The sequence below is a fragment of the Glossina fuscipes genome, unplaced genomic scaffold (genome assembly GCF_014805625.2).
Source record: "Glossina fuscipes isolate IAEA_lab_2018 unplaced genomic scaffold, Yale_Gfus_2 73, whole genome shotgun sequence".
NCBI lineage: Eukaryota > Metazoa > Arthropoda > Insecta > Diptera > Glossinidae > Glossina > Glossina fuscipes.
The window spans coordinates 1,673,731-1,699,083 of record NW_023998436.1 but is presented as its reverse complement, the minus strand read 5'-3'; the positions used below and the strand labels follow the sequence as shown (position 1 = coordinate 1,699,083).

Sequence of the window (25,353 nt, the reverse complement as noted above, 5' to 3'; positions counted from 1 at the left end):
AGTTGAAATGAATAGAAATTGCATTTATTTAAATTAAATATTACTTAGCACAGTAGGTCGTGTATTGTTTATTTCCTGACTGCCAGAAGAAGAAGAAATTAAATAGTAATTAGAATTGAATTGAATTGGATTTGGATTTAAGTTGAATTCAATTGAACGAAATGTGAACTATTGAGAAACTCTGTTAAAATCATCAGCTAAACGGAGCTTCCAAATTGTTGGGAACTTCTGCTAGAATACAATAACAACCTCTTTTCGCGTTTTTATACTTCACACCATTTATGGCATAAGGTTGTATTAAATTTGTGTGATTGTACTCGACACCCAGAAAGTCTTGGACTAGAGGCCTCTTTTATTACAATATGGATCGATTCAGAATCACGCTTGTCAGCCAATCTGTTTTGTTTTCTCGTGTTCTTTCAGAGTTTTCCTTGTATAGCCTACACGGCTTGGAGTACATAGTTATATTAAGTTTGTACGAATGTGTGCCACACCCAGAATGACATCAAGTAGATTCACCTTTTATTATGCCGATCAGTTAAGAATCACTTTCTCACTACTGAATCAGGAACTCTTTTTAAATCGATCTAAGCTTGTCTGTCCTAAGCATTTCTGTCCGTCTTGTATTCTTGCCATCAACATGTATATCGGAATTTTTGGAAAATTTTCCTTATATTCCGGACATCGGAATTGCATGACCCAAGCACGAAACCTATTGAATACAGTTCGGTTTGGGCCACTTTTTCGACTGCGTTCCATATAAGACTTTATTCTGAAAAGTCGTTACATGAATGACTGTGTTAAGGCAAGCGGTGTAGGGTATTTAATGGTGAGCCGCGTTCCACTATAGTGTTTTTATTTGTTATATCCACAACTATGAGTGGAGTATAAACTATAGGTCTTAAATCCGTTACTTTCTTTCTTCTTTGTTGAATTTTTCATTTCTTTTTTTTTTCACTTTTCATTATTTGACACAGATCGCGAAAAAATCAACGCACACAAACTTTTTCTAAAACAAATGTAAAAAAAGAAAAATTTAATTAATTGAGTGATATAATAATAAATTATTTTGCTAATACATAATGTATAAAAAATAATTATTCGAAAAAAAAAAAAAATTGTTTTTTTACAAATATACGAGCGTATATATATACACACACTACCATATATTTATATATATGTAGCGGTAAAAGCGATTAGCGAAAAGTTTTTTGCACCTTTTTCTAACGAAATATTCCCTACACGAAATCTTGCATTCTTCTGGCATTATGAATACATATATATGCATACAATATATATATATATATATATATATATATATGTAGTAGTTGTTAACAATAAACGCTTAAATTCACGCACATATACCTATGATTAACCGTATAAAGTATATATATATATGAATATCTATATATATATACATACATATAAATACATTGTAAATGATTAGATGAAAACAATGATATTAAACGAACAATTATGTACCACTACTTACTGAGCTTTATATAGAATAAAATTGTTATACCCTATAGCACTTGTGGCACAAAAACTTAAGATATATCGCTCACTGAAACTTTCTCTGATTAGATCTGAGCCTGTCTGGCCGTCTGTTTTGCTTTCTTCTGTTCAACCAGCAAGTACTAATTTTCGAAATATTTAAAGGAAATCTGGTACATCGCTATAGGAAATCATCCGGATCGGACCACTTTTTCGACAACACTCCGTTTACGTTGAAATTTCGTTACCGCTGAACGAAAGTGATTCTGAATCGATCTGAGCTTGTCTGTCCGTCTGTCTGCTTGCTTTCCTGTGTTCGACCGACTTGTAGTAATTTCTGAGATATTTAAAGGAAATCTGGTACATTGACATGCTTTGGTCCAAGAACGAAAAAAGATAGAAAATTATCCGCATCGGACCACTTTTTCGACAATACGCCGCATAAGGCTTTATTTTGAAAAGTAATATATAAATAACTGCATTAAACAAGGCGGTGTAGAGTATTTAATAGTGGGTCGCGGCCTATTATAGTTGTTTTTTTTTTTTTTTTTTGGAAAATTTATTAATATATTTTGAGTTAAGAAGAATTTAAGAAGAAAAAAAAAACAAAGACTACAAATTAACAACAATAAAATTATACATAGATAAAGCTTGCCACATAGCATTCATGTTCGAAATTAAAAACAAAAAAGCAAAAATTAAAAAAAAAACAATAGTTGTTTTAAATACAGACCTCTTCAATGTCCATTGCTATGCTATCCTAATTAGTTTCTAAACGGACACACCAGAGATGTATTACACTTGACTTGTATAAACATTTTGTTAATTAGTATTTAAAAAAAAAAAAATAAAAAATAAAAAATAAAAAATTAAATAAAAAAAGAAAGATATGATATCAAATTGAATGAGACCAAAACAATTTATTTGAATTTTGTCGTTTAATATAAACGATCATCTAACTAACTAACTGTCAAATACACATATATATATTTCACACATGATAAATATCTCCTAAACGAATGTTTTATTTACAAAAAAAAACAAAAGAAAAAAGAAACGCTTAAATAATCCCCAAAATGAATTTAAAACCCAAATATTAATATTCACTATATAAGAAAAGATATCGATTCGTTTAGCATACGCATCAAATTCAAGAGTTAAATGTGTTCGGCTCTTACCTGGAAGACCTGCGTTCGGAATTCGTTTCGCATTATGGGAAAACACAAATTGTCACACTCTACGCCGGCCAATAATTGTACCGAAGCGTCCATACATCAAACATCAAAGTAATCTTCCCCTCATCCCGCCACCCCAACCACCTCTTTACATCACAAAAAACTAATCAGAGTCACATAAAAAGTGACAGCAAGTAAGAAAGTGAAGCCTTGAAGCGTAGTCTGTATATCTCTACCCATCACTTCAAAATGTTTGCTTTTTAATTGACAGCTTCGGAGGATCATATCTATTATTAATTATTGAGCGACCTTCCTTCCAATTATATAGACAGACTAGTAGTCAAGATTGTACGCTTTGAATTTCCCTGAAAGAATATATGAATTTGAGAACAAATCTTACGACTTCGTCAAGTCTAACTACGGGCATGCGAGCATTTAGACGACATTAAGACTAAAGTATAGCTTTTCGAACTTATTTAGCCTGCGGACGTGACCACACGGGCGCTCAAATTTAAGCGCAGTTTGACCATACCTAGTGGTAGCTTTCGTAAGTGCTCAGTTGATTAGGGTTACGTTTACCCTAAGCTACGGCCACATCCTACGTGTTTCTCTTTTTGCCCTTTTTTTTTTTTTGCTAACCATTACCATTTAGTGGCCATCCTCTGAGTGAATGGGATTCATGAAAAAAAAAAAAATGTAGGAACTTTTTAGACTTTGGAAGTATCATTCACCTTAAAGTGATCCTTTAACAACAATCATTTCAAAGCAATAGATTAGAGTTGCCAAATTGTGTTTTAATGTAGACAGGGTCTATCGAGATCCACTGAACCTACGAAACGCAAATACAAACTTTTAGACCACAATTTGTTACAGGCTGTAGATTTGATAGCAAGCATATCAAAGCAATAGATTAGAGTTGCCAAATTTTTTTTTTTTATGTGGACATGTTCTATCGAATACCACTGAACCTACGAAATATTAATGCAAACTTTTAGTCCAATATTTTCTATAGGCTATAGATATGAAATTTTTGTCTATTGTGGGTGTATTTGCAAACGGATCGCACATTGTTGTCCACTGAGCATGATTCATTTAAATCCTTTTGTCAAGCGTTGGACTGACATCTCATATGACTTGTAAACTTTAAAGCGATTTCTTAATACCAATTGCCTGAAATCAATAGGCAACAAATACGAGCTGTTTTTCTCTCTTGGATACATTCGGCAATGGATTGTACACTTTTGCCCCTGACGATGCCCTTATGATTGTCCACCTAGTGGACATATGCCCAATCGATAAGTGTTATGTCTGTAGAGGGCTGACCACTCGCTATAGCTGAGACCAAAGAAAACTTAATCTAAATATTAAGTCCGTTTTATCGTCCGAAAAATAGGATACTTCGATTTGGGGACTGCGAAATGGATGTTTAGAAGGCGCCCAAATCTCTTGGTCGTAGCTGTAATAAGTGGTCGGTGGACGGAAGCAAAACATTTAGCCGCTTGCGATCACTTCGCCTCCTTTCTGTGTTACACATGTAAGGAGCTTCCACTAAATGATTGGTCATATTAAGAAAAATATATGAGTATATCAAGTGATGGGTTTTTGAGATGACGTAAGCTTTAAAGGCGACAATTGCTTTCTCACTGAATTTGTGATCTTTTTTTTATTTTTATATTTTGCATTGAATCCATTGATAAAAAGTGGGGGAAAAAAAACAACAAATTGAATTTGAAAAATAAAAATTGTTTATTAAAAAATTTTGTATTACGTATATATGTATGTGTAACTTCTGTCAATTAAACAGTAGACTGTGCAAAAACAATTCCAAAAATATAAAGCAAAACGAAAATTCTTTTAAATAAAATAAATAAATTTTAGATAAATTATTTAAAGAAAAAAGACAAACAAAGAGAAAATTGTGCAAATTTGTTAATTGTAGACAACAATAGTAATTATAACAAAAAGAATCTGACATGCGTTTTATTAGCAATTAATTGAAAATACATATTATATAGAGAAAATTTGCTTTGCTTGACATTTAAATTTAATTGTCAACGTTCCGTTGATTTATCCATTAAACATGCACGCGAGTTATTCTCCTTTTTTGTTTTTGTTATGTATTTTGTTAAATAACAGAAATGAAAAAAATAAATACCATTGTGTACATAGGCCATTATATATATATGCATGTATACACATATACATATATGCATGTATACTAATGTACATATATATATATATATTTTATATATATTATGTATTATATATATGTATATATATTATATTATATTATACGCATATATATATATATATATATATATATATATATGTATATATATGTATACATATACACATGGACACATAGATATGCATATATATATATCCATATATATATATATATATTGTATAAGAGCCTAATTCTCTATACATTTACATGGTTATATAATACGTATATGTATGAGATTTGATTAAATAATAAATAAATAAAAAAACCACCATAACTGCATCTAAACTGCATCCATAAACGTCCGTAAACTATTACAGATAATTTGTAAACAATCATAAGGAAATTACATTCAATCAGTTTTGATAAATATTTATACGAAATTTATTATAATATCGTCGCGCCGCATAATATTCTCAAGGCAAACACTTGAAGCCTGGATTAGTCAACAACCTATTCGATCTCGAAGAGCATCAATAATATTTTCCTAGCTTGTCCCGCTTTTCTAACCTAATATTAACTGAATTGCAGCCAAAGAAAGTAAAATAAAATAATTTCACGGAAATAGCTGGGCAACATCGATTATTAAATACCCTACTTGATACGATTCGTTATAAAGTGGTAAAAGTTAAACAGTTAAGTTACTGTAAAGTTACTACTACTGTAGATAAAACGTATGTTTTTAAAATATTCTCACTACGATAACGATGACTACATGCCTTAGATAGGTTAGTATGATCATTGTGAACAGTTGAGATATATTTCAGAGACAAGCCAAGCCTTCTTTGATTAATAATGGCAGTGAAATGGATTCTCTCCAAAATGCCTTCTTTAAGATTGAACAAGGTGATCGGCTACAATCGCCGATGGCCGAGTTTATATAAAATACATACACACCCGCACACATATTTGTCTTAACATATTCCATTAATTTTATCCATGATTTGTATTCGGAGATAATTGAAATCGGTTAACGGTTTCGACGACCTACTACTACTACTACCACCACTGGTGCTAGAAAACATTTAGATCTTCGTTTAAGTAGAGACAGAGAGTTGTTTCTAGTGGTGTTTTATGTGAGTCTCGCGAAGTTAGTTTGATAAAATTTTGGTACACTAACTTTGTTTGGCTCAAGGACGAACACTATTGAAAATGGCTTGAATCGATTCACTTTTTCGACCACTCTTCGTACAATACATTATTTTAAAAAGTCATTACATGAACAACTCTAAGATGGCGAAGGATATTTAATGACAGACCGTGGCCCAATACAGTGTTTTTATTTGTTTTTTTTATTTTTCGTTTTAAACTAGTATCGTTGTTGGCTAATTCACATCGTATGACTTTACATTGATAAGGGAAATAAATAATAGTAAATAATTTAAGCTTAAATCGAAAAGAAAAGTCTTTACAATCGCTGTAAAACAGTTTTGGAATTTTTAATAAATTATTCGTTTGTATAAAGCGACATATATGGTATACAAGATATATATATATATATATATATATATACATATATATATGTATACGTACAAACACATATATGTATGTATATGTACAACAACAAGAACATATTTGAAATCAATGAAATGTAAATTTTGTGCTAACCTATACACAAAGAACAATTTATCCAACATATTTATGTAAATATTAGAAAATTATTGAAAGAAAAGAAGAACAAAAAAAAAGGAAATAGACAATGAACCTTTTTGTCTTCGCTTGAACAGTACCAACAAACAAACAATTTCCAACAAAATTAACAAAAAGAAATAAATTAAAAATAAAATTTAAATAAATAAATTTATATAAAATCTATAGCAAAAAAAAAAAGAAGAAAAACAAAAAATGATGTAAAATGCATATGTATGTATGTATAGATAAAGCGGTAAATTACATACCGATTATTAAAGTTAAATAGAAAAGTTTCATTTTCTGTAGAAATTTTACATAAATTTATAAGGGAATTATTCACAAAGCTACACAAACACACATAAAAATATCTACTTACTTATACATACATACATATATACATACATACATATATATACATATATGCATATATATATATATATATATATACGTTTGCACGTTATTTATTTATATATTTATATATGGGCATGTGTGCATTCATGTATGTACATATGTATATATATATATATAAATATGTATAGACATATGAATGTATATACATAGGTATACATGTACAAATACATATGTATATGGAGATATATATAAGACATTATTTAATAAGTTCGTTGGATGACATACAGATGTAGGATAACTAATGACGAATCCATATGATTCTCAGATAGTATTAACCTTTCAAGCCAACGTTCAAGTATCAAATTATTTTAGTTGACAAAGTCCAATTCTTCCAGTGCCGCTGGACATAAAATTCAGCTTTTTTCCACTGTTTTACAAAAAAAAAAAGAAGTAAAGTAACGCCATTAAAATAAGTATAAATTATAAGTCAACGGTCGAAAATGTCATGAAATTTTGATATACAGTAAAAGCGGGAGATACGTTCCATAAAAATGCCGCGAATACAAAAATCGTGAATACGGAATGGTAATTTATATGGGATTATAAGGGATACGTTCCTAGGTGACAAAATAAAAGAAAATCACTTATATAAAAAATCAATTTAATTAAAGTTTTTGAGTATTTTGATTAATTATCTTAGGGCTTAGGCAGTCGCTTGAAAAGAATTTTGTAAGTTTCTCTTGGTTGGCAGTGTTTCAAAGCTTCTTTAATTCAAACAGTCGCATTAGCAATTTGCCTCTTAAAAATAAGACTTCGTTCCATAGACGGATCAATGTTCATAAAAAAGTCGCCAAGCTTATTTGCCATTCTTAAGCCTTCACTAAGACTTTTCAAATTAAATGTCACGTTTCCAGTGCTTGTTGAAGCCTCTTCTTCAATGGGCTGCGAATTTAAAATTTCCTCTAAGTCGGTTTCAGTTAAATCTTCATCTTGCGATTCAAGCAATTCCTGAATGTCACTTGATTCTATCTGCTCGAACCCATCTCGTCCTATTCCATTCGCGATTTCGGCTATGTTTGCAGTCAAAATTTGAGCTCGCACAGATTCTTCGTCATTTTGGTTGCGGTCTTCAATCCATAATGACAACGCCACTTTCATTTTTTCTATTGCTAGATCCCGAACAATTTTCGCTAACAGTGAAGTTGAAGCTACAGACGACCTTATTTTATCTTCGGATTTTTTTATCGATCGTACAGTTGATTCGTTGACATTGAATGTGCATGATATGGATGCAAATGACACTCCAAGGCATAAACGATCAAGCATTCTTATTTTTACTTTAAGCGGTAACACGAATTTTTTTCGAGTTGAAACTCGTTTCTCATTTTTTTTAGATGACGATATAAATTTATTTTTGGCAATACTTTCGACTGCTCAACTCGAAATTCTCTTTCTACTAACTACTTCCCTTCCACAAATATTTTATTTATATACATTTTTACAAGCGTATTACTATACCCAAATTCATAGTTTTATTGTCTGCTTTTCCGCTAATCGTTTTCGTCGATCGGCAGCTACATGACGCGCCGCGAATGTGCATTTAGTTTTTCCCCCCTTAGGTAGTTTGTTATTTGGGGAAATTACTTAGCTGAAATGAGCTAGATTTGGAATTTTGGGACAACAATACTTTATTCATTGAGTACTAAGGTTCCTTTCATTCTGGTTGTTTTCATTCTCAAAAACCGCTAATAAAGAAATTTATGGCCGCGAATATGGGAATTGGGTCGCATTTTTTTCATCCGCGAATAGTGAAAGCGCAAATAAGAAGCATTTACTGTATTTCATTTGAAAGTTTTTAGTATTTAAAGGTCCGGGATATCCTACAAACTTATTGAGTGATATATTATATGTATACTCACACAGCCATACACGCATATGCATTTACATATATTTATATGTGTATATCAATATATGTATGTATGCATGTATGTATGTATGAATGTACACACACATGACACAATATACATGTATATACACAATATACATGTATATATATATATATATATATATATATATATATATATATATACATATATATATACAAAAATGTTGTAGATTTCATATATACTTGTAGTTGTATCGATAAACAGAATTTTCGCATAGAATTTAAAAAGAAAACCTTAACAACAAAATGTTTGCCATGCTGTGGCGAAACTTATTGATTAGATGTAGAAAGATAACAAAAAGCAAAAAGAAAAGCCCATATTCTCTCTCACACATGTATACAAAATAATCCTTCGTGTGATTGAATTTGTTATGAAAAATGCATTTTTTTTTTTTTTTTGTCTCATCTCAAAACCTTAGAGAATATTCAAAGTGTAAAAAGAAGAAGAAGAGAAAAAAAAAAGAAAAACTTAACGAAAGTAAAATGATATAAATGTGTGTTATTGCTTGTAAATTAAAAGAAGAAAAACAAAACAGAGAAATCATTCACTTGATCAGTCAATAGTTGCATAATTACACATACGCACCTACAGACCACACAGACTAAAAATGTTGTTTATTTGTAAATTTTGATTCATATTTCAGTTCAATTAAATGAAAACTAAATGAATATTAAAAGGATTGTATTAAAAAAAACAAAAAACAAACAAAATATATATAAATATATATTCTTGAAAAATGTTGAATATTCACAAAGATTAGAGAGGTAAGTAAATTGTAATTGAAAAACGAATTCAAATACAAGTAAGTAAGTAAATTATATTCGATTTTATGAACGTATCTTCCGTAAGTTTGATGCCTTATAACACTGAAGGGGATTGTTTGATTTTTTCCATTTTTGTAGAAAACGTATGCAAAACTTTTATTATGCATCTTTCTTAATTTATGCGTAGTGAGAAAAAATGCCCACAAAGCAAAGGTCTATGCACGACGTATCCTTTGCAAACAAGCTGCGTGCAAGAGCTTTTAATTTTTTTTTTTTTTTTCTCAATTGTGGAACCGATAGCTTTAGCTTTGCAGTCAAAAAAATGTTCATTAAAGACGGACGGATGGACATGCCCAAATTGAATCTAAAACCGATAAAAAGCTGTTGCTCTAAAACTTCCTCCTAAATGTTGCAAACAATTTGGCAAACTGCATAGATCCTCAGCGTAGCAGTGGATGCCTTCAATACCAAGCTGTGTGTAAGAACTTTCAATTTTTTTCTTGTCAAATATGGAGCCAATAGCTTCAGTTTTACAGCTAGAAGGATGTTTACTGAAGACGGGTGGATGAACAAGCCTAAATTGAGCTCGAATTTAAGACCGAGGAAGAATATATATATATATATATATATATTACAATGTCTCTCTACAATTTCCTTCTAGGCGTTGGAAACGTTTTGGCAAACTCCATAGATTCTCATCAAAAGAAAGTTTGCAAGCTGTGCTTCACAAACACTTGCCCGATTTTGAATTTAAGCTCAGTGTACTAGAGGGTTATTTTAAGGGACAGTATATAAAGTGTATGTATATGAGAATATACAGAGAACACCTCTAAACTTATCTGCAGATCCTCTACTTACTTTCCACGTATGATCGACATGAAGCCGAAAATGCGTAGGCAGTACGTGAAGAAAACGTCCAAAATACCATGCTTATCTAGAGTATTAGGTAGATAATGTAGAGAATACATACACCGCACGTAGAGAAAACGTAGGGGATACATGTCACATTTAGAGATATTCTCCTATACTTTTATTTTATGTATTATCTACATGGAGTAGATTAATTGCAGACATAGGCAAATCATAGAGAATACCATGCAACTCTTCAGATTATCCGCATGTTTTTCATGTATTATCCACATGACGTCAGTATATCCCGAAATCGTATTATTTCCTTTCATATGCCTTGTATATTTTTAAGGTTTTTCTCTAGGAACGTTTTGATCAAGGAATTCAATATTTTCTAAGCTGCGTTCACCATGCATGGGCGGCAATAATGGCTGGAATCTCAAGCAGGCGTAAACGGGTGAAGAACGTGCTAATGTGAATTAGACTAAATTGAAAATAAATTGGAATTAAGATTTCATTGTTAATTGAAAGAGTTTCTGAATTGTCAGGCAACGCAGGTAGACTAAGCTAAGGCAACAGTAAATATAGATAATATATTATGTTATGGTTTCAATGATTAAGTAGCAGTGATTTTAATGTCAATGACAAAAAAAGCCAAGAGGATCAAAAAAGTTCAAGGACCATGAACTGCAAGACTTGTTGGCAGAAAACCCAGTACAAACTCTCGAAGAACTTTCGAATAGCTCAACAGTTGACGAATCAAATGGGAGAGGTCCAAAAGGGGAGAGAACGGCTACCTCGCAAATTAACTGAAAATGCCATTGGGCTTGTAGCAAGAGCTGTCCCGGATACATTGTCGTAGCTAGAATGCGAAGTTCTGCCACATCCACAGCGTACTCACCAGACATGGCGCTTCCTGATTACCACTTATTCAGATCAGTGTAGCATGGCTTGGCTGGCACGCGGCAATGGATCGCTGCCAAATCAATATAAGTTCTTTCAACATGATATCACTTATGTTGCCGAAATTATGAAAACTATTCTGATTAATATACGTTTTAGAGATTTTTCTCAATAAATGCTTTTTTCAAGTGAAAAAATGATCAAAACTTTTGTAAACACATAATATATAAAAATATTTAAAAATGTTTACGACTTATGTTGAGAAACATATAAAGCAACATATTTTATGAAAACTTTTCTAATAAAGATATTTCCAATTGTAGATCAATATGTTATAGCTTGTTAGCAGTCTTTGGCAGTTTTTTATGCAGTAGATAGTTGCTGTAGGATTAGACTTATTTTGCCTTCAATTTGGGACCATCTATAGCCAGGTTTCAACTTCTTACCTCTATTTTTTCGACCATACTTATCTAAATTAAAGGCGACGGCCAGACAGACGGACTACATTGGCTTAGAGATGTTAAATTTGTCCTTCAGTCCTTCACTGAAAGAAGGATAAATTGCCTTTGCTTCCTGTTGAAAGTAGTTCTTTACGTATTAGACTCATCTTTCTTCAATTAATTTACCTGATAGCTACGGTAGTAACATTGATGATGGTAAGATACAAAGCCGGTAAATATTCTGTAACATTTTAATGATCTCATATATATTGTATTTTTGGTTCTCTTTGCCGTCTTCCGTTGCATTGAAGAAGGAAGAATCCAACTCGTAAAGAAGTATATGCAATAAGAAAAAGCGAGAGATACCCAACATTAAGCCCGATGAAGGTTATTCACGTTGCCCGATCTTGTAGGGATCGCATGAGTGTTCTTAATACTACAATGCGACAATTGATGCGTCAATGTGGAGACGATAAATGTTGCGCGGAAATTATCTACCCAGTAAAATATTAAAGCTTTTGATGCTGGAGCTTAGCAGGCAATGGCATTAATTGGAATTACCAGAGTTAATGCTGACTTGTACGTATATGGATTGCACAGACTGTTAAACTCAAATTAGCGATAGTTTCTTCATTGTTCACTGTGCTTTCAAAGTTCAACACGAACGATCTTAGTTCTCCACTGCAACAATTTAAAATAAACATAATCGGCAGCGTTCGACTATCAATGGAAAGAAGAATAATGTTTCAATGTTTGGCTGACAATACTGCGAGACTGACCCTCTTTCGGATTTCAATGTTCACTCACAAAATTTTAATTTAGCCTGAAGTTGTGATTTTACAGATAATAATTCGTTTATGTTGCTTTAACATCGGGTATTACAATCAGGCTTTCCATTGATCATTCATCGATTTATTAACCGTTTGAGTCCCAGATGGTATTGAAAAAACACTGTGGAAGAATCCCAAACAGCGCCATCACGTTTGTTTAATTTTATGTCGAGAAATACCAAGCGGCGCCATAGCGCTTAATTTTATGCCGAGAAATACAAAAATTATAAAAAAAACAACAATAAAAATTTTTATTTTGTAATATATTATTGCATTATTATAGTACTATTTCACCTATTATAAAATGTACTATTTACGTTAAAAGGCGCTGTATGATCTACTTGCGTGAGTAAGTCTGAGCACTCGATTTCGATAATATGTAACGCACCGCCAGTTGTCCGCAATGCTCGAAATGTGCTGGGTTTTCTCGACATAAAATTGAAACAGCGCGATCGCGCTGCTTGGGATTCTTTGACAGTGTTTTTTCAACACCGTCTGGGTTTTCTCGAAATAAAATCTGAATAAAATCAGCGCGATCGCGCTGCTTGGGACTCAAATTAAAAGAACTTGGAGAGTAGAATGCGAACAGCATAATGGTGGGTATGCGAGATTCGCTCCCCGTATTTAAATATCACATTGAAAGTCGTAAACAAAGAAATTATTACAAGGTCCCGATGTATTTTAACAGATTTCAACCGACGTTATTGTTAAGTTAACAAGCACCTCTTTTCTTCATCACACGGCAAACAACTCTTCTTCGTGGAAGCCCTTATTCATTTCTGAAGGTCGCGTGAGATGCGCATTACCGTCACCAGTCGCTGTGCTCTCACTACTACTTAGTTATCTTAGCACCCCCTTCCGAAAGGGGGATATACGAGGGTAGAACGAGCTGGCGACTTTTGATGCTGAAGCTCAGCAGAAGCTTAGAAACTTACTTTATTGGAATCCAAATAGTTAGTAATGACTTGTATTTATAAGGATTACATAGGTTATTTACACTCAAATTAATTCCGTTCATGTTTTATTACGCTTTAAAAAAAAAAAAAAAAAAAAAAAAAAAAAAAAAACCATTTTTACCTTTCGCTATAGTATATGAAATACAAGAATCGTAGTCTCCTCCACGGCCATAGATAACTTTAAAAATTTCGGGCCAATGACTTTTTTACGTATTTCTTCGCGATATTCCATTCAATTTAAGAAATGGTGTAAAAAGCGCACAACCAAAAGGGGAGATAGACTGTATAGCCGTTGCCGGTGCAGTGTATATCTTATTGAACTCTTTAATAAAACTATGATTATTTATTAAAGGAAATTTTATGAATTTTTAATGAAAATAATTTTCAGTGTGATGACAAATATTAAATAATTTTAATACTTAAATTATGCAATATATAATAATAATAAAACTATATTCACAAGCATGCTCTCATGCTTTCCCCAATAAGATAATAAAGTGAATCTGCTAATATAGAAGATTATCGTTCTTTTTATCTTTTTTCTGCTTTTACTTAAACTAAAATAACAACTTTTATTTAAAAATAATTAAATAAATTCCAACTTTTTAACCAGTTTTGATTTGACTATATCTACATTTGACTCTTTAAAGTAGGTACACAATGGCATAAAAGAAAAAAATTCAAAAATGAAAGGAAAGGAAACGATGCCCTAGGTTAGGCATTATGGTATAAGCGTAAAATCGATGACATATTTACATACATATTGCTATATATACAATTTACTTGTTGTTCTATTTTTGTTTTCTTTGTTTTCTTTTTCTTTTTTTTTTTTTTTTTTTGCTTTTTAATTACGTAGAGGTCTGTTGTAAATTAGAAGCCAAAGTCACGTTCGCGTTTACCGTTGACTGCAGCAATATAGAATTATCGCTATGGCTATTAACATTGTTACTATTAGGACTGGGTGATGGTCCAGCTTGATTTATATTTTTACACCGATTTAGAGCAGCTTCACGTTCATTAGCATCGAAATACCAAACTGTGATTGCGTAACGCGTACGATGCGCCGGCTGCACTTCATGCGGATTCCGTTTGTCCGACCAAAAAAATATTAAACGATCAAATTTCGGCTCTATATCAGCCACTGATTTCGTTTGTTCAGGAAATATTCTAAAAAAAATATAATAAGGCAAACATTTAAAATATATTTCTCTGCAACAGTGATATTTTAGTTTCACAAACCTTAAAACTCCGCCACTACGTTTAGTATCCCAATTTACATTCAAATAGTAAATGGCGGTAATGACACGGCCATCCTTATTAGGATTATCGATATGCATGACATAATGCGAGCCGGAACCAGGGTAACAAGCAACCATAGCCTAAAAAATTTCACAACATATGTGATTTTGTCAATTGAAATTTTTCTTTGAAAATTACACAAGATCTGAAAATTAAGTTTGTAAACCCTATCCTGAATTTGGAAATTTTTATATCCTACTCAACTTGTGGTACAAGGTAGAATATGTTTGTGCTGATGTATGCAACATCTATAGAGACTTAGACATTGTTTCAAATATTATTATATCAGTCTGAAATCATTTCCTGAATCAATTTAATCTTGTCTGTCCGTCCTTGCCTGTGTTCGACCGGCAAGTGCCAAATTTTTGAAATATTTCGATGGAACTTTAGTCCAGTGTAGGAACTCTTCTGAAATTGATCGAAGGGGACAACTCTTGCAAGCCATTCTCCATATAATGTCTTATTGCGCAAAAGCCATTATGTAGAAAAAAAGAATCGTAAACAAGATTTTTCGCTATAATAAATTGAAATGGAAAATTTCCTTTATATTAGATGAGAGCGACAGCCCGCTGCCTGCGTCGTATAGACGCTAAGACTTATCAACTACATGTAACTCTATTAACACATTTCTTTTAAAATATCCAGTTTTTATTTAATCTGACCATATACTTGGGTTTTTAGCTTTTTGGTGTATGTTTTCTTCTTCTTTTTTAATTTTTTTGGTGTAGGTTTTTAGTTTTTTCGTGTAGGTTTTTTTGGTGTAGGTTTTTATTTTTTTGATGTAGGTTTTCTTCTTCTTCTTTTTTTTAGTTTTAGTTTTTTTGGTGTAGGTTTTTATTTTTTTGATATAGGTTTTCTTCTTCTTTTTATATTTTTAATTTTTTTGGTGTAGGTTTTGTTGGGTGTAGGTTTTTAGTTTTTTGGTACAGGTTTTTATTTTTTTTTGTGTAGGTTTTCTTCTTCATTTTTAGTTTTAGTTTTTTTGGTGTAGGTTTTTAGTTTTTTGGTGTAGGTTTTTAATTTCTTTGTGTAGGTTTTTACTTTTTTGGTGTAGGTTTTCTTCTTCTTTCTTGGGTGAATTGGGCTGATTGTCAAACTACATCAGATTATTAGCTAGGATTATAAATTGCATATTAGTCAGGCGTATCACCTAATGCGTCATATAATGCGTCACGCTAGCTTTTGAAGGGTCTAAGTCTTCACACGCCGCGTAGAGGATTCTATCTCATTCGGGTTCCAAAACTTCTGCACGCTTTGATTATATTATATTTCTCGAAAAGGCTACATTGGAAGATATTATAATAGGAATGTTAGGGCATCGAAGTTAGCAATGTAAAATTGTGTAGGTGAAATTTGGTTTTATTACAGAAAACATCTACGCAGTTTACGCAGTTGATTAAGAATATCACATGTTTTGATGAATTCTATGTCATTATAAATGCAAAAAATAAACATGTACTAGAATTAAACCAAATGTAGAAACAAAAACCATCGATTTAAATTAATGCAATGTCATATCTTTCACAAAGAAACTTCTTAACACTTCGGCTACTTTAAGGTAGAAATATTGGTAGTTTTTGCAAACAGCTAAAGCGTCTTTGTCAGTAAATGGGACTCTTGTCCAATTTGTGCTTTGTCTACTTTAAAAAACATAAACTTATGTTACAAATAAATACCTTCAGGGTATAGAAAAAAATACAAATCTCCAGATATTGATCAACTTAATAGATAGATAGACATCACTTTAATATGAACACGCACCTTTGTTCTTTCCCTTATGATATAATCGCCGAGTTTTCCATTGTCTTTCATGGTATTAGCCCTACAAATAACCGCATCAATCTTTAATAGAATTGATAGAAATTTTAAATTGAAAAAGCTTCTGTTTTTGTTTTCTTCTTTCTTTAATATAATTTATATATTCATACCTGATTGATCAGATAGCCGACATTTGAGCAACCTGGCTCAATGCCTTTAACCCATGTTATTTTATCACCACGTATAGTTCTTTGATCTTGTTCTGATTTCATATTATTTACTAGTTGGCCATCCTTAAATATTATTTATATAAATTTATTATTATTGTTTTTTATTATTGCTATCAATTAGATTAAATAATAGATGAAAATGTAACTTACTTTAAACACGCCAGCTGCATACATACGATGTACTTCGTTAAGTATTTGTAAACCTTTTTCCATACCCAAAAAATCATCAACCACTGAAAGGCCATATTGATTCATATCGTTGATAATATTGCGGCATAATTCCTCGTAACGTCGCTCGCTGCAAATTTAAATAGAAAATAAACACCATTTTTCAGTAAATTTACTAAATAAAATGCAATAATTTCTGATGGGTATATTTGTTAACCATCAATTGCGATTTATAAATTATTTTTCGCCAAGTTAAAATAGTTGTAATTAATGCGCAGCTACTATATCTACACAACTTTTTTCTCGCAGTTATTTGCACAAATTTATTTCAGTTCAAACAATTTTTTTAATCTCACTGAATATGAACTAATAGATAAAAGGGAAAAAGTTATAGTCGTCTTTTAGGCGAATATTAAATTCTTGCCACGTAAATTACTAAGAAAAGTTTGCAAAACTCATAAGGAAGCTACAGAGACCGTAGAAAGTGCATGCATATATATTCCATAGGCCAATATCAAATTCCGAATCTATTTAGGAATGTCTGTGCCTGTGTCCGTTTATCTATCTGTAATATATATTCCTGCAATTGCAATAATTGATTAATAAAGAAGAACGTGTGCAACACTCGGAAGGAAGATTCAGAGATTTAAGGAAAGGAAGCAGGCATATATATTCGAGATTAATATCAAATTATAATAATGTCTGTCCGTTTGTCTATCTATGACATATTTTCTTGGGATTGCAATAATTAATTAATAAAGCACTGAGAACGTGTTCAATACTCAGAAGGAATTTTCAGAGTCTTAATAAAATGCATGCATATATATTCTAGATTCTGAATCTATATAGAAATGTCTATCCCTCCGCCTGTGATATATATTTATGCAAAGATTAATATCGATTCTGAATACAGACAAAACATTAGAAACTAAGAATACCACTGCTTTCAAAAACAAAATATTGAATTTTTTAACTCTTTACTCTTAAGCTCAGAAACTGGAGATCAACATTTCCCCGTATATTCTGTGTATGATATTACAACACACATAGGATGGACCCTGTATTATATGGCATCGAAAATCCACAAGTTTTATCGATTCTGAATACAGCCAAAACATTGGAAACTAAGAATACCACTGCTTTCAAAAACAAGATATTGAATTTTTTAACTCATTACTCTTAAGCTCAGAAACTGGAGATCAACATTTCCCCGTATATTCTGTGTATGATATTACAACACACATAGAATGGACCCTGTATTATATGGCATCGAAAATCCACACGTTTCTTTTCACGATTTAAGATAAAGATGTTGGACATCAGCAGATACGATTCTTTCTTCTTTTTCGTTAATTAATCGATTAGCAATTTTTTTGAATGTGCCTTCAGCTGGGACACATTTATATTAAAATTTATATCAATATCTATTACGACTTATAAACTATTTGCATTAGTATTAAGACATTCTTTTTATATTTCCAATTTTCAGTTGTGTTGGGTATGTACGTATATGGACAAATTGTGCCTTTTTTCAAACTCTAACAGATTGTTAGCGAGGAGTGTCAAATGTTTAAAGTTTTTAGTTCATTTTTTTTGGCGGATAAACGGAATGTACAAAATCAATAAATGTATTACGCTGATCTAGAATAATTGATTGGAATACGTTGTGATATGTAAGTATGTTAGAGGATTATAGAAAGATTTTTACCATATTTCTATGTAATCCCGTAAATACTGTTCAGCATTTGAGGGTTGAGCAGAATATTTAAAAAACTTATTATAGTCTAAGAGAGGCGTTGGTGGTGTAATCATTTTATTTGCATGCAAGCTAAGTATATATGCAGGATATCACAGAAAGATTACTATATTTTTTTATTTTTTTTTTGCTTTTCTTTAACAGGAAAATTATATTTTCGCAATTTGTTTTTAATTTTACGTTTTTTATTTGTTTATATACATGTATATTTATATGTATACATATATATCTATATATTTTATTTATATATATATATATATATATTTGGATTTATATTAGAACACTTTTCTCTCCGATGTGTGAAAATTTTCGACTTGATTGTGCTGAATGCTAAAACGCAACTGAATAAAACGATCGCATTGTTTCAAAGAAACACGACGGCGACGGCGATAATGTTGACATCATGCAAACAACAGCACTTCAGATAATAATTGTCAGTCATCGCACTACTAAATATTTACTTAAATCTCTTACATGTCAAAATTTAATATCAACGAAACTCCTCTTTGTCATTATCCTCTCTCATCTTCTTATCACTTACTGTTAAATATATCTGCTGCATACATACCTTCTTATTCTTCTAGCCTTGTAAAAATTTCAACACCACATTAGCCAGAAACGTATCGTTTCGTGACGTGCTAACAAAAAAAAAAAATGTACAACACTTGCATTCCATTATATTAAGTATTATTGTGCTTTTCATTGCGGGAAATGTGATAAGTTTTTATATACATTTTTCTAGAAAATTGAGTGCAAGGCTTCGTCGACACTCTATAGCCTGCACATCAAATCGTAAAAGGGGCGAAATTTATTAAATAAACCTGAAGTTACTAAAGAACATTACATTAGTTTTTTGTCCACACAACAATAGGCTAACTTTCAAGATGATCCAAAAATACAAGAGATCGATATAATTTGGTTACAAACTTATGCTTATGATCTGTATACAAATATACAGATATAGGTCTGAAGCAATTGAAGTACAAATCAACACAGCCTACGCCCACTAAAATCTTTGCATTTAGGAAAGAGAACGGCAGAGAGTGAAAGTGACAGTGAGAGAGTCAAAGAGAGGGAGAGAGAGAGAGAAGTTAATCGCTTGGGGAATATTAAATATTTGAATTACGGTAAATATAAAGAGGACTTTTGCATAGATAAGTAGGTAAGCAGCGCGACTATTAAATCGGCATACACGGTATAGAACGTATCTTAATTATGACTGTTGTCTGATCTCAGCTATGAGGTGTTCGCAAAAATTTTGACCAACGACTTTTATAGGTAAAAGTGATAAGGAAATGGGAAGCACTAGTGTACATAACGGTTGAATTCGATGGCTTTGACCTTCCTCTACATAAAATAATAGTTTTCCACTTTTAATACTCAAAATTTAGCGCTCAAAATTCTCCTTCTTCCCAATTCATTACTTTTGTTGTTCATTTCAAGAAATCTGTTGCCGTAGCCCACAAAACATGTTCAGAGGTTTTTGCTGATGCTGCTCCATCATATCCCAATTGTCGGTTTCGGTTTAAAAGTGGCGACACTAATTACCTGAATATGCCATTTTTTGGTCACCTATTGCCAGTGTGGTCCAGGATAGACTGTTGCAACTCCTGATTACAACTTGTTCAGTTCGGTGCGGCATGGCTTGCCTGGCACGAGAGTCTGCAAACTTAAAGAAGTGCAAAAATGGCTCGATGGGTGGATCGCTGCCAAAGCAATATAACTTCTTTCGATATGATATCGTTTTGCCATTAAAAATAATGTAAAATGTTGTAGAAAATGGTGGAAACTTGATGCCAATTAGCCACAACAAATGTCTTTATCAAATGGAAAACCTAATATAATATTGAAGTGAGATAGTGAGATAGGCGCAGGCATAACAGTCGTTGCCCGGATACACGCAAATCCACGGTGTGTTACACCGTACTTTCATAACGCCTAGTATCCGATCGTAGCTGTGAAGATCCTATCAGTGCAGGCATAACACTTACTGGCCAGACACATGCAAATCCTATGTGTGCGAGACGGTACTTTCATAACGCCTGGTATCGGATCGTATAATAGTAAAGACACTATCGGTGCAGCCATAACATTTACTAATGAGACACAGATCTACCAAATTCTAGCTTCGCCCTTTCTCTCTTTCTCTTCACTTCTTTTTGACCATAAGCGTGTTACACGTTTAGGAGATATCCTAGGAAGTAATTTGGAGAGAAATATTCTCATTAAAAATTCACAGTTTATAACATATAAAGTAATCAGAACGAAATTTGTCAGCAATTCCTGCCTGCTTGCCTGTTTACCTGCTTTCCTAACTTCGCGGAAAAACAAAACTCGTTTAGAAAGTAAAATTTTTTGAAAAACTATTAACTTTTTATAACCTTGCGTTTTAATCATTTGTTATTTATGTGCTTGTTTTTACATGTCGGAGAAGCCAAATATCAATTAATCACCTTGGAGGGAAAATAATTATTCACTATATGCGAGTGCGCGCAATTGACTAATCTATCCATTAATATGTGCATCTACTAACTGAAACTTCAGTATATGCGCTCCGGTATTGATGTTGTTGTTATTTTTAAGAAAATTATCTACAAGCAAGTCGCACGTAGGCCTTTTTAATAACACTATTGCATTATTTTGTTTATCTTTTCTGTTGATTTCGCTTCGTAACGGTGTTTAATTTTTTCATTTCAATTTTAATTGCGCTCCGCCAAATTCACGAATTACTCACTCTAACAAACCGATTGCAAATAAAGAATGCTCTGGCATGAGTATATCGCAAAAATAAACATTTAATGAAGAGCAAATAATAATATTGTATAATAATTGCAGCAGTTATCCCAAAAATAAAACAAGAACCATGTGAAAACACTATTCTTGGCCATGGCCAACCATTAAATAACCTACATCGATCCACAGCTTTTTGTATGAACGAGTTACGTGTTATGTGGAAATAGATCGAAAAAGTGGCCTTGAGTCAGGTCTTCATCAAAATATCGCAACAATTATGGGCTGCTAGGTTGAATACAATAAAACAAAACAAACAGACGGGTAGACGGACAGACGAGCTTAAATCGATTCACAAGGTGTTTCCGAATTATTTAATTTGAATTCGAAAGCGGAAAGGAGACAAAAATCCTAAAATTTTTCGCGTAGTTAAGGTGACTAGAGTGTTTTAACACAACGATAGAACTCTCGATCCCAATACTTGGGTTTCTGATCACCAACTCTACTGGGTCCATGTATTTATTGCTTTTTCTAAAGAAGTGCAGAAGGAAGTTTTGAAAATCGCAATTTTTTTCCGTATAAGGACTTTTCGAAATAAAACGTTATGTGGGTTGAAAAAGTGTTCCGAGCCGCACCATTTTTAATAGTGCTCGACCTTAGGCCAAAGCATGTCAATTTTTTTAACTAATTTAGCAAAAATATCTCATATGTCGCAAAAAATGCACAACAAACAGACGGACAGATAACTTTAAAACTATCTACAAACTGATTACGAATCAATAAAATAAAAAGTGAGTTTATCTCAAGTCTCTCCGCAAGCTTAATATAGCCCAACTAACGTACCCTATAAGAATAAAAAAATGGACAATAGTAATTTTCAGTTCGTACGCGTTCTTATTAAGTAGAAATACTTTTAGTCCATTATTACTTGAAAAAATTACTAGATTTTTTTTCAATTAGATGACGGATATTGTCATTTTGTCAAAGCGAAAGAAGGTACATATATTCCTGATTAGCATCAAATTGTAAATTGATTCCTCCGATATTCTCCTGGCCGCAAAAATGAAGCTATCGACTGCGAACCTGGCAGAAGCATTAAAAGTTCCTACAAGCCGATTTATCTTGAAAATGGGTCAAATTGGTCGAAGAACCAGCCCACAGCACCAAATAAATTGAGAATACTTATGTTTTTTGAAAGGAGCAAAAAATTCACTCAATGCTCATAAACTAAAGCAGATAAATGCGCAATAATTTGAAGGCATATTCAATGGGCGATGCTGTAGCACTAGTATAAAAATGGAAAAAATTGACCACGCCTACACAATATTATAATATATCAAGGTCTAACTTTCTTTTCACAAAGCTTATAGAGCTTTGGCCAGTTTCAGATTTGAAATCGCCTGTTCGTCTGCGCATCTGTCTGTGTCATCAACTGTGATAAACATTCTCCTATTAGCGAAAATTAAGATATCGTCTACAAAGTTCTAAAAAAACCTGGAAGTGGAAGACTTAAAGTTTTCCAAGGACACGCCTACAACGCCCACATACCTAAGCGACAAAATCTTTAATTTTGAAAATAGAAAAAATCAGCCGCACCCATTTGTTATTATACAGAACACGAAAATGTAGCTCTTTCAACGGTTTTTCTCTTTTTCAGGATAACGATGACATGCATAAAAGATTCGGTCATGACCGGATATACTTTTCTTGTTTTTTGTTGGAGACTATTTAAAAAAAGAAAAAATTTTTTTTTTTTGCAAGTTAATTGATTTATTATGTCGTGTACCGGTGGGCACAAGTATATTAACATTTGGCTCCAGTGTGTCGGGGGACTATGTAAGTCAAGAACGGCATGGAATTTTTTTGCTTATCGCCCGGCTTAAGGCTTATTCTGCTTGATGTAAATGTAATGAAAGGACGTTGCTAGTCGGCAGTAAAAGTTTAATACACTAACATAAAAAAATTAATAATTTTGCGAGTGAGAAGACTTTTCTTGTTCGCAAGAAAAGTTTCTGCTTACCAGAGACGAAAACAAAACAAGTAAGAAAGTTATATTCAGCCGGGACCGACTTCTAAACGCCTCAAGACTTTTATTTATTAAACGTTCGGCGTAATTAAATTGTAACTAACACATTTTATCGCGTTCTACTCTACCACTCCTTTCATTTGATAGCGAGGGTAATTTTAAGAAAACATTTAACCACTAAGTCGTGACGTCTATCACAACTAATTTGGAATTAACACACTTAGCTTCTCGCATTCTAGTCGACAAGACCTCTTATGTGGTGTCCATACCAACGGTACTGTAACGAAAAAATTAGTTGACTACGTGATGACGTCGAAGATATTTAATTTGTAAGTAACACATTCAGCTTCTCGCATTCTACTCTTCAACACCTTTCATTTAATAGCTATGTCGAAGGTATTTTTAAGAAAACAATTATCCACTAAGTCGTGATGTCTATCACAATCAGTTTAGAATTAATACACTTAGCTTCTTGCATTCCAGTCTCCAAGTCTTTTCATGTGATATCCATATCAAACAAAAAAATTAGTTCACTACGTCATGGCGTCCAAGATATTTAGTTTACAAGTAACAGATTAAGCTTCGCGCATTCTATTTTCCAACTCCTTTCATTTGATACCTATATCGCTGGTATTGTTAAGAAAAAATTAATCCACCAAGTCGCGGCGTGTACCATATTCCTTTCTTAATTAATTCAATTTTAGGCAGATAATATATCTTCATTTGAGGAATTTACAAAAATAGTTTTAAAGATTCGATCTTGTTTGCGTAATGATTTCTGAGTTAAGAGCAAAAACCCATAAATGTTTGCGTTCAGTTTATGCTCCCCTGCGGGCTTCTATTCCGACCAAATTTGGCACATTTTCAATACCAATCTGCGTGCAAAAACTTCCAATATTTCTATCAAATTTGAAGTTGATATCTTCATTTCTGCGACCAGAAGAATGGCAACAACAAACACAACGTGAACGGACGGACATTACTTAATCAATTCAGAATTTCCCGTTGATCAAAAATATATATACTTTATAGGGTCTCTGAAGCTCGATTTTTGGGTCTTGCGTACATTAGAAAACAAAAAAGAAAATCAGTATACACCCAACCCCATCCTTCAGGTACAATAATTCAATTATGATTTTTTCGGGGGAATATATGAAATTTGCATAGCTTTAACGTCACCATAGCCAGTTCCATATAGGCGAATAGGAATTTCTACTTAGTTCTTAATTGACATCAGTAAATATTTTCGCTAAATTTAATATTAATACCTGCGCTATTTGTCCTTAGGGGTATATTAAATTTGCGCTGATGTATGTAACACCCAGAAAGGTTTAAAATAGGTCCAACTTTCTCCTACGCCTATCGACGAAGAATCAATTTAAGAGTCGCTTTAAGATTGTCCGTCCCTCTAATATGTGTCCATCTATTTTTTGTTTAGCCTAAGTATCACAGTTATTGAGATCTTTTGACGAAATTTACTACACACTGCGATGTTCTGACCGATGGATGAACCGGTCCATTTCATTCCAAAGGGTGTGAAGATAAATTCGAATTTAACTAGTAAAGACACCTACCATTTCTCTTAACATACCTCTGTTAACGACTTAACAGAGCTCATGTTAAATACTTATAATTGAGATATAGTTGGTTTGAAAGCCTAATCCGTCCATATTAAAAAAAAGAAAATATTTTTGTGGACATTTCATGAATCCATATAAAACTACCTTTCAAATAAACTAAACAAATTCAAATTCTGCTTATGGAAACTATTTTTAACGGTATTTGAAATTTGGTATGTTAGCGAAAACTGCATATGAAAAAA

The 25,353-nt window shown here is 32.4% G+C and overlaps 1 protein-coding gene across 1 annotated transcript in view; it reads right to left on the bottom strand.

The window, feature by feature from the left end:
* Positions 1-13,973: 13,973 nt before the first annotated feature.
* The window catches only part of LOC119638111 (hypoxia-inducible factor prolyl hydroxylase), an 18,597-nt gene continuing 7,217 nt past the window's right edge, over positions 13,974-25,353 (bottom strand). The window contains exons 2-6 of the mRNA XM_038034738.1: positions 17,002-17,149; positions 16,792-16,914; positions 16,625-16,705; positions 14,804-14,943; positions 13,974-14,731 (exon numbers count right to left, since the gene is read on the bottom strand). Of these exons, the coding sequence (XP_037890666.1) occupies positions 14,413-14,731; positions 14,804-14,943; positions 16,625-16,705; positions 16,792-16,914; positions 17,002-17,149 (811 nt within the window). The 3' untranslated portion in view covers positions 13,974-14,412. The remainder of the gene's footprint in view (positions 14,732-14,803; positions 14,944-16,624; positions 16,706-16,791; positions 16,915-17,001; positions 17,150-25,353) is intronic.